This window comes from Carlito syrichta, unplaced genomic scaffold (genome assembly GCF_000164805.1).
Source record: "Carlito syrichta isolate Samal-C Ts95f unplaced genomic scaffold, Tarsius_syrichta-2.0.1 Scaffold316481, whole genome shotgun sequence".
NCBI classification, from domain to species: domain Eukaryota; kingdom Metazoa; phylum Chordata; class Mammalia; order Primates; family Tarsiidae; genus Carlito; species Carlito syrichta.
Window position 1 is genome coordinate 84603 of NW_007260577.1, and position 11105 is coordinate 95707.

Sequence of the window (11105 nt, forward strand, 5' to 3'; positions counted from 1 at the left end):
CACGCCCGCGTCGCGCGCGCTCACCTGGAACCGCAGCAGCTGCAGCTCCTCGTGGTCCAGCGGCTGCAGCGCGAACACCTCGCCGCTCTCCGCGCGCACCGACACGTAGCTCGACAGCGCGCGCGCGCCCACCCGCCGCTCCACCAGCGCGTACGACACCCGCGCGTTCTCCCGCGCGTCCGCGTCCCGCGCCGACACCGTGAAGACGTGGCAGCCCGGCGGGTTGTTCTCCTTCACGAACACCGTGTACTCGGGCTGCGCGAAGGCGGGCGCGTTGTCGTTCACGTCGGCCACCTCCACCGCCACGCTGGCCGTGGCCCACCGCGAGGGCGAGCCCCCGTCGCGCGCGGTCACCACCAGCTGGTAGGCCGACACGCTCTCGCGGTCCAGGGCGCCGTCCAGCACCAACGAGTAGTAATTCTTGAAGGTGGACGCCAGCTTGAAGGGGACGTGGGGCGTCAGGGAGCAGGTGACCTGTGCATTGGCACCAGAGTCTCGGTCAGACACGCTGATCAGGGCGATGACGGTGCTGACTGGCGCGTCCTCTTTGACAGGCAGAAAGAGAGAGGTTATGGCCATCTCTGGGGCATTATCATTCACATCCAGGAGTTTCACTATTACTTTGCAGTGTCCTGTTAGTGGGAATGTACTTCTATCCACGGCATCAATGTTAATTTCATATAAGTTACAGTCTTCATAATCCAATTCTCCTTTAACGTTTATTTCACCACTGTTAGAATTGATTGTAAATTTAGACTTTACATCGTCTGCAACAATATTACTAAAGAAATACGCTATTTCCTTATTAACGCCCTCATCTGCATCTGAGGCATTCAGTTTGATAACTAATGTCCCATTCCGAGTATTTTCCAACAGTCTGACATTGTAAATGGACTTATCAAATTTCGGGGCATTATCATTCGCATCCAATACAGTAATCAACACTTGAGCTGTACCTGTTAGTTCAGGTTGTCCTCCATCAGTTGCAATCAGTAACAAACGATGTTCTTGGGTTTCTTCTCGATCTAAAGATTTTTTCAAAACTAGCTCTAAAAAGTTTGCTTCTTCTTCGTTTGTCTTAACATCCAAGTCAAAATATTCGTTAGGATTTAATTTGTATCTCAATTCTGCGTTTGCTCCGATATCCAAATCCGATGCGCCCTCTACCGGAAACCGCGAATCTGGCATTCTTAACTCTAAAATGAATAATCTTTGTTCTTGCCTGAAGAACTTGGGCGGGTTGTCGTTAATGTCCCTCACCTCCACCTCCACGTGGAAAACCTGCAGCGGCCGCTCCACGAGCACCTCCAGGTGGATGCCGCACTCCAGGCTCCGCCCGCACAGCTCCTCGCGGTCGATGCGAGAATTCACAAACAAAATGCCGTTCTGCAGATTCACCTCCAGAAGGTCCCCGCGGCCCTTGGACGCCACCCGGAACAGGCGCGGCACCAGCTGGGCCAGCTCCAGCCCCAGGTCCTGCGCGATGCGGCCCACGAAGGTGCCGTGCTTGGCCTCCTCCGGGACCGAGTAGCGGAGCTGGCCGCTCCCCGTCTCCCAGGCGGCGAGGAGAAGCCAGAGCAGCAGGCGCCGGGATACCGGACTTCCTCTCCAGGAATATATCATCTCAATCTCGTTCCTATTATCAAATCTCTATTGCATTACCATAGAGTATCTTTTTGAAACTTAATACCCAATTTGCTATATAATTTTTACCTGCTCGCCTTTTTTGAGCTTCTTAGCAGAGCCAAAAATGGAAGATCCTTTTCCTTTATGAGGAAAACGTACTCACTGTACTTTGATGTTGGTGGAGAGAAGGGAAAAAAACTTTGCGGTGTCCAGCGACATCATGTGGATGAAAGGGTAAGTGTCTTACTTTTTTTGTTGTCTTATCCACCTTATATACGCCAATATTTCTCAAATAGTTCCCAATTTCAATGTCATGATTCCTATGAATCTTTATAGCCTTTATTTCTCATCAAAATGTATTATTAAATCTATCTAAAATGCATCAATACAAGTACATCATTAAAATATTACTACAAATGCAACTGAAGTCATGAAACATCCAATCTTTACTAGAGTAATTTACGTTGGTCTATTTTAGGGAGGGGTTTCTATATTTCCAAACTGATAAAAATAAATTTTATGAGTTAGAGTTTTGACTTTTTTCCTCTTTCTCTACTTAAATACATTTTAATAAAATTTTTGAGTTTTCTTGTATTATTTTAATGGCATGTTTGCATACTATCTCCATGTTACTCATAAAACAAACCTTTGTTCTAATTTTCATTGATTAATACTGAGATTTTGCTGATGTTATTTTAAATAACCAAACTATTTTAATAACATTATTTCTTGAGTTTCTTTTTGGAAGTCTAATTTTCAGATTGATGAAAACCTATTTGTTCGATTTCTCTGTAATACCTATTTACATTTTGTTTTGACTCAAAAACTGTAATGTGGAGATTTTAATTTTTTAGAAGTTAAAATCATAATAGAATATCTTTTGTAATCATCTTGACACCATTTACAGTTATTACTCATATACCAGTTATTGTAAATTGTGAAATGGCATATCTTTGCATTATCCTGCAAGTCAAAACCCTAATGTTATCTAGATGATGTACTATTCCACAAAAGAAGTTTTAAAATTATCAAAAAATGCAAACTCAATTTAAGTTCACTTGATTCCCCGTATTTAAGGATGTAAAGAAATAAGATATTGTCACAGAATTGTTTCTGATATCATCTACAAAGGTGGATATATTACTTCCTTTATATTTTGTAAGATTCTTACTATCTCTACTATCAGAACTTTCCCCTAACACTTGAATCATTTAAAACTAATAACTTTTCAACACTACTTGCCTAATAGTTATCCATAGCGATAATTTTAAAATATTTTAATGCACAATGGCAAAAAAATCAAATAATAGGCACACTCTATTATATAACAGTGAAAACTGTGAAACTACAAAGCTATGGCATAAATTATGCTATAGCATCATGCAAAAATACATAAAGATACCCTTTGAAAAAAGCAAATATTAAGTACTTAAGAACTAAATTAACAGTGTGGTATTACAATATGTGTGTATTGTAATTTACAGACTATTTTGGCAAATATTTAGTATTTTAAAAGATATCTTAGTGGAGAAAAGGTCAACAGTATCAGTTCACACACTCCTCTCAGTCTGGAAAAAATATATATCTTGTGCAATTATATAGATATTTCAGGAGAAATATCTATACAGACCTCTTGACATTTGATTCATCTTCACATCAGTTAAATTGTATTTACTTTTGAAATTATTATCTGTATGTATGTTACAATGATCAACTCTTATTTTGAAGGTTACTTTCTAAATAACTATAGATTCTTTAGTCTAAATTCCATGGGAGACTCTATAGGAAGAAACCTTTTCTTTTGAAACAGGGTCTTATCCTATTGTCCAGGCTGGAGCACAGTATCTTGATCATAGCCCCCTGTTCCAATCCCTTGGTTCAAGCCTCCAACTCCTGGGCTCAAGCAATCCTCCTGCCTCAACCTCCTGAATTGCTAGGACTGCAGGCATAAGCCACCACATCTGGCTATTTCTTTTTTAATTTTTGTAGAGACAAGGTCTCACTATGTTGAACATTTAAAAAATCTTCTTTTAAGCTATTTTTAGGGAAATTATTATAGATTACCTTCTTGACTGATCTAGTTACCCTCCTCTCTAGATATTTCAGTCATATTTAAGCACCACTGTGTAAATAGACAGCTACTATCTCAAAAGAACATTATGAAATGCCATCTTGAAAAACCTTCCAGCCAATACTCAGCAAAATTATTTATCAAAAGTGATAGTAAAATGAAGACACTACTAGATATACAAAAACTCTCTTTACCAGCAGGTCACATTAAAAGAAATATTAATAATTTCTTCAGAGGGAAAATGATCCCCGAAAGAAACACAAACATAAGTGGAAGTTAAGTGCATAAAACAATGATAATAATATAATATTATATTATTTTAAATAACTAAAACTATTTTAATAACATTATTTCCTGAGCTTCTTTTTGGAAGTCTAATTTTCAGATTGATGAAAACCTATTTGAATATATGAATAAACAGAAGGCATAACAATAAAAAGTTTAGGGTACCGGTAAATGGTAATGTTATTCAAGGTCTTAGGATTGTCTGGAAGTGGCAAAAAGTAATGATTTAATTTGGGTAATAATGTCAAGGATGTGTATTACATTCTCCAGGAAATGAAAGAGTTAGTAAAAAAAAAAAAAAATACCTTAAAAAGATAACCAAGGTACTGACATGACCAAGATGGTGTTGTAAGAAACCCCAGGCCCTCTACAGACATACCAAGTCAACAACAATACATGAATCAGTTCCATGATGAGAAATCTAAAAACAGTTAAGAGGTACCTGTGTGCCCGACAAGTGCAAAACCAGCAGTATCAAAGATTGTAGGAACAAGTGATGGGACACACTTTCACTATAGTCCTATCACAGTGTCACTTAAGACAAACAACTGAACTAAAAATTTCACAGAGAGGTTCAACTGCAGATTTGATCAAGTATAAAAAAGAATCCATTGTCTCAAGGACATGTAATTTGAAATTATCCAGACAGAGGAGCAAAAAGACCAAAGTAAAAAAGAGTGAAGAAAGCCTAAGGGACTTATGGGGCACCCTTAAGTGGGCCAATATGCCCATGATAGTCTCTAAAAGAGATGAAAGAAATAAAAAACGAAGTATCTTTAAAAATTATGGCTGAAAACTACCCAAAAAGTGAACATCAAGATTCGAGAAACTCAACAAACTACAGGCAGAATCAACCCAAAAAGGACTACATCAAGATATATTATAAGCAAAAGTCAAAGATAAATAATTTAGAAAGTTGCAAGAGAAAAATGACTCTTTACATACAAGGGAACACCTCTAGACTATCAGTGTATTTCTCAATAGAAACCTTGCTAACCAGAAAAGAGTAAGATGATATACTGAAAGTGCTGAAAGAAAAAAAATTGACAGCCAAGAATATCATATCCAGCAAAATTTTTCAATAATGAAGGAAAATAAAGACCTTGCTGAGAAACAAAAGTTGAAGTTTATCACGAGTAGACCTGCCTTATAAAAATTGTTAAAAGGAAGTCCTTCAGGTTAAAATTAAAGGATGCTAAACAGCAATATATAGGCATATTGAAGTACAAAGCTCACTAATAAGAGGATATATATAGACAAAAACAGAACATTATAATACTGTAATGATGGTGCATCAATCACTTTTAAACATAACATTAAAACTCTGTACAAAGATAAATTTACAAAAAACTACAATCAAACAGAGCAGAGGTGGCAATCTGTCAAAAAATGTCACAAGAAAAAAAAGTGTCACAAGAGACAAAGAAGAACATTATGAAGTGATGAAAGGATCAGTTCACCAGAAAGATATAACAGTTGTAAATATATGTATATGCATCCATCAAAACATCTAAGTATATGAAACAAACATTCACAAAAATAGAGAAATGGATATCAACATGACAATACAGTCATGTGCTGCATAAAGATGCTTCAGTCACTGACAGACCACACGTACACAGATGGTCCCATAAGTTTATAATGAAGCTGAAATTTTTTTATCTCCTAGTGATGTTGTAGCAGTCATAATGTTGTAGCACAACACATTACTCAGATGTTTGTGGTGATGCTGGTATAAAAAAATCTACTGCTTTGCTAGCCATATAAAAGTACAGTATAGCACACACAATTATGTACAGTACATGATACCTGATAAAGATAATAAATGAACATGTTACAGTTTTATATTTACACTATATTTGTAATCATATTTTATAGCATACTCCTTCTACTTATACAAAAATGACTTCAGCCAGGTCCTTCAGGAGGTATTCCAGAAGAAGATCTTGTTATTATAGAATGCCTATATGTCTTATATACCCCCAAAGACCTTCCAGTGGGACAAAATGTGGAGGTAGAAGACAGTGATATTTGTAATCCTGACCCTATATAATCCTAGGTGAATGTGTGTTTGTGTCTTAGTTTTTAACAAACAAGCTGACAAAGTAAAAAAAAATTAATAGAAAAACTTATAAAGTAAGAATATGAAGAAAAATATTTTAATACAGCTATAGAGTGTGTTTTAAGCTAAGTGTTATTACAAGAGTCAACAAGTTTTAAAAATTTTTTAATTTTGGCTGGGCTTAGTGGCTCAGTCTGTAATACCAGCACTTTGGGAGACCGCAGGTTCGGGACCAACCCGGGCAACTTGGCAAGACCTCATCTCTACAACAAATAAAAAAAATTAGCTGGGCATGGTAGCACACACCTGTAGTTCCAGCTACCTGAAAGGCTGAGGCAGAAGAATCACAGGAGCCCAGCAGGTCGATGCTGGGGTAGCCATGTGTGCCACTGCACTCCAGCCTGGGTGACTGAGTGAGACTCCAACTCAAAAAAAATTTTTTTTTAATTTTATAAAATAAGAAAGCTATTCTAAGCTAAGATAAATTTTTAGTAATTTTATTGTAGTCTAAGTGTACAGTGTTTTAAAGTCTACACTAGTAAACAATAATGTCTTAAGTATTCACATTCACTCACCATTCATTCACTGACTCACCCAGAGCATTTTCCAGTCCTGAAATCTCCTCTCATGGCAGGTACACTATACAGATGTACCATATTTGATATTTTATATTGTATTTTTCTGTATCTTTTTATGTTTAGATATGTTTAGATGTTTATGTACACAAATGCTTACCACTTTGTTATAATTGCTCATACTATTCAGTACAGTAACATCTGTACAGGTTTGTAGCCAAGGAGCAATAAACCATATAGCCTAAGTGTGTCTGAGGCTATATATCTAGATGTGTGTAAGTAGGTAAGTACATGCAATGATGTTTGCACAATTATGAAATCATCTAATGATACATTTTGCAGAATATATCCCCATCGCTAAGTAACCTGAGTATAGTAAGAGATTTTGATATCTCACTTTCAATAAGGGATAGGCTATGCAGACAGAAGATCGATAAGGAAAGACAGAACTTGAAAAACACTACAGAAAAAATAGAACTAGGAGACATATACAGAATATTCCACCCAACAGCAGCAGAACATATATTCTTCTCAAGCATACTCTGAGCATCTTTCAGGATAGATCACGTCAGGCAACAAAACAAGTCTTAACAAATTTAAGAAGATTGAAAGCATACTATAGGTATTTTCTAACCACAGTGGGATAAAACTAGAAGTGGAAGTAAAACTGGAAAATCCACAAATATGTGAAAATTAAACAACAGACTTAATTTTTTTCCTTCTCTCTATGAAGATTCCAGAAGTAACAACAGACCTTTGAACAACCAATGAGTCAAGGAAGGAATCAAAAAAGAAATTAGAAAATATGTTGAGATAAATGAAAACAGAAACACAACATACCAAACATACAGTATGCAATAAAAGCAGTACACAGAAGGAAATTTATGGTAATAAATGCCTACATTAAAAATGAAAAAAACAATCTTAAATGAACAACTTAACCTTGCAACTCAAGGAACAATAACCAAAAAAAAAAAAAAAAGCCAAAACAGAATGAAGGAAATAATAAAGACTCAAGCAAGAATAAATGAAATGAAGAATGGAAAAATAATAGGAAAACATCTACAAGAGCTAAAGATGATTTTTTAAAAGATCCATAAAATTGCCAAACTATTAACTAGACTGAAAAAAAGAGACTCAAAATTAGAAATAAAAGAGGAGGCACTAAAACTGATTATAACAGACTATTATAAATATTATATAATTTATATGCCAACAAATCGATAACCTAGAAGAAATGAGTACATTTCTAGAAACATACAACATACAACAATGAATAGTAAAGAAAATGAAAATCTAAACAATCCTACAACTAGTAAGGAGAGTGAATAAGTAATCAAAACCTCCTAACACACACAAAAAAAGCCCTAGGCCAGATGGCTTCACTGGAGAATTCCATCAAAGAGGAATCGATACCAATCTTTCTAAAACTTCCCCAAAAGTTGAAGAGAACACTTTCAAGCTAATTTTATGTGTCCAACAACAACTACAAGAAGGGACAAAAAAAATGAATCTTGATCCCTACACCTCACAACAATGACAAAAAAATTCCAAATGGATTGTAGATATAATACAAACAATAAAACAAAAGATACCACAATAAATTATCTTCACAACACAGAATCAAGAAGCAAAAATCGATAATCTTAATTAAAACTAAGAATTTCTATTCATCAAAAGACACAAAATAATAAAATAGCAGGCCAAGCACAGTGGCTCAGCCTGTAATCCCAGCATTTTGGCAGGCTGAGGCGAGAGAAATGCCTGAGATCACAGGTTCAAGACCAGCCTGGGCAACTTGTGAGATCCTGTCTCTACAATAAATCACAAAAACTAGCTGGACGTGGTGGCGTGCATCTGTCGTTCCAGCTACTTGAAAGGCTGAGGCAGAAGGATCGCCTAAGCCCAGCAGGTAGAGGCTGCGGTGGCTGTGAGTGTGCCATTGCACTCCAGTCTGGGTGACAAAAGTGAGACTCCAACTAAAAACAAACAAACAAGACATGAGGTAAAAAATGGGTTATGTTTAGAATATAAAACATTTTTTAAGCAATAAGAAAAACACAAGATGAAGGAATAAAGTTCCATGAAAGCAAAAAGGAAGAGAAAAAACACACAATAGACAAATAGATTTGAACAGCTATTGCACAAAATAAGATATAAAAATGACCATGAATCATATAGAAAGGCCCTCAACCTTATTTAAACATGAAATTAATTCAAAGTAAAAATACAAAAGTCACCCAGTAAAATGGCTGACATGAAAATAAACTAGCTAGGCTCGGTGGCTCAGCCTGTAATCCCAGTATTTTGGGAGATGGAAGTGAGCGGATTGCCTGAGCCTGCGGGTTCAAGACAAGCCCAGACAACTTGGCAAGACCTCATCTCTTCAATAAATCAAAAATTAGCTGGGCGTGATAGTGCACGCCTGTAGTTTTGGCTACTTGGAAGGCTGAGGCAGAAGGATCGCCATAGTGCAGCAGGTGTTGAGACTGGGATGGCCATGAGCATGCCACTGCCCTCCAGTCTGGGCAATGGAGTGAGACTCCAACAGAAAGAAAGAAAGAAAGAAAGAAAGAAAGAAAGAAAGAAAGAAAGAAAGAAAGAAAGAAAGAAAGAAAGAAAGAAAGGAAGGAAGGAAGGAAGGAAGGAAGGAAGGAAGGAAGGAAGGAAGGAAGGAAGGAAATGGAAGGAAGGAAGGAAGAAAAGAGAGTAAACTGACAAGTGAAGAAGTGATGTGGAAAGCAGCAGAAACTCTCATTCACTACTGGAAGTGTAAACAACTAAAAACGTCTTGGAAAACTCATTGACATGTATGTGTGACATAGTACTAGAAACAATTAAATGAACTACAACTTCATGTAACAATATGAATGATTTCATTAAAAATGAGTAATAAAAAACACAAATGCACAGATAATACATTTTTTGCAATTCCAATCACAGTCACCAAAACAGGCCTCAAAAACCACAGTTATAAGTATGCAGTTACATATGGCAAGAAATGAGGGGAAGTGATTTAGCAGTTGCATGTGAAGGGCTTCAGAAATGGCGATAACAGAGATTTTTACTTTTAGACAATTATTCGAGCTTTATTTTTTCTATCAGCACGTTTGTGTCTGTATCATAGGTGAAATAATAATAAAATGAAGCCGGGCTCTGTGGCTCAGCCTGTAATCCCGCGCCTTGGGAGGCTGAGGTGAGTGGATTGCCTGAGCCCGCGGGTTTGAGACCCGCCTGGGCAACTTGGCAAGACCCCATCTCTACAATAAATCAAGAAATTAGCTGGGCGTGGTAGCCCACCTGTAGTTCCAGTTACTTGGAAGGATGAGGCGGAAGGATCGCCGGAGCCCAGCAGGTCGAGGCTGCAGTGGCTGGGAGCGGTCACTGCACTCCAGTCTGGGCGACAGAGTGAGACTCCAACTCAAATAAATAAATAAAATGATTTTTTTCCTTTTTTGCTTTCTGAGTTGGAGTCTTACTCTGTCACCCAGGCTGGATCACGACAATCACGACTTATGACAGCCTCGAATGCCTTGACTCAGTCGATCCTTCTACCTCAGCATTCAAAATAACTGAAACTACGAACGCACGTCACCATACCTGACTATTTTTTTTTTTAATTTTTTTATAGAGACGAGGTCTCATATGTTGCTGAGGCTGGTCTTGAACTACTGGGCTCTAGCAATCCTTTTGCTTTGGCCTCCCAAAGTGCTGGGGCAACAGGCGTGAGCCAAATTAGTGGACACAAGTTTACTAGACACTAAAAAGTTATGTGAACATGCATTGAATAATAAAGCGTAAAAATAAGGCACTAACATTGTCTTGGCCTAAAATTCCTAAAGATATTAGTTGAAATGAATAGGTAAACAGGTAAAATATGTGATCAGAAATATTTGATACTGAATAAAATGAAATCATAAAGAAGTTGACAGAAAAAATCAACTCAAAAATTCAAATTTAAAAAAAGGATATTATAAACTAACCTTTGCAACGGATTCCCCAGTTATCTGTGGCAGATCCTCTCTGTCCTTTGAGTCGGGTAAACTGGGACTGAAGGCCATGAGGTCGGTCTTGGGCGGGCCCTCCCCTGAGCACACCCTCTGCCGCCTCGGCCGCGAGGACGACCAGCTCCCCGCCGCGCTGGAGCACACCAGCGGGGGCTTGCCCGGCCCGCACGCGCCCTCGGGGGGCGGCGCCGAGCACCGCAGCGCCGTGTACAGCAGCAGCGTCAGCACCAGCAGGCTGGACACCGCGCAGATGGCCACGATCAGGTACACGTTGACGTCCACCAGCGCGGACCCGGGGCCCGCGGAGCCCGCCAGCGCCCGCGACGCGGCCTGGGGCGCCTGGCCGCCGTCCACCAGCGACACCAGCACGGTGGCCGTGGCCGTCAGCGCCGGCTCGCCGTGGTCCTTCACCAGCACCAGCAGGCGCTGGCCCGCGGCGTCCGCCTCGTCCAGGGCGCGCGTCGTGCTGATCTCGCCCG

At 39.0% G+C, this 11105-nt stretch overlaps 2 protein-coding genes across 2 annotated transcripts in view; both read right to left on the minus strand.

Moving 5' to 3' along the window:
* LOC103277114 (protocadherin alpha-5-like) overlaps positions 1-1780 on the minus strand; it is a 2499-nt gene extending 719 nt beyond the window's left edge. Inside the window, exon 1 of the mRNA XM_021707293.1 lies at positions 4-1780. Within this exon, the coding sequence (XP_021562968.1) occupies positions 4-1623 (1620 nt within the window). The 5' untranslated portion in view covers positions 1624-1780. The remainder of the gene's footprint in view (positions 1-3) is intronic.
* An 8810-nt stretch (positions 1781-10590) lies between these two features.
* LOC103277115 (protocadherin alpha-4-like) overlaps positions 10591-11105 on the minus strand; it is a 2393-nt gene continuing 1878 nt past the window's right edge. Inside the window, exon 2 of the mRNA XM_008074544.1 lies at positions 10591-11097. Coding sequence (XP_008072735.1) covers positions 10591-11097 — 507 coding nt within the window. The remainder of the gene's footprint in view (positions 11098-11105) is intronic.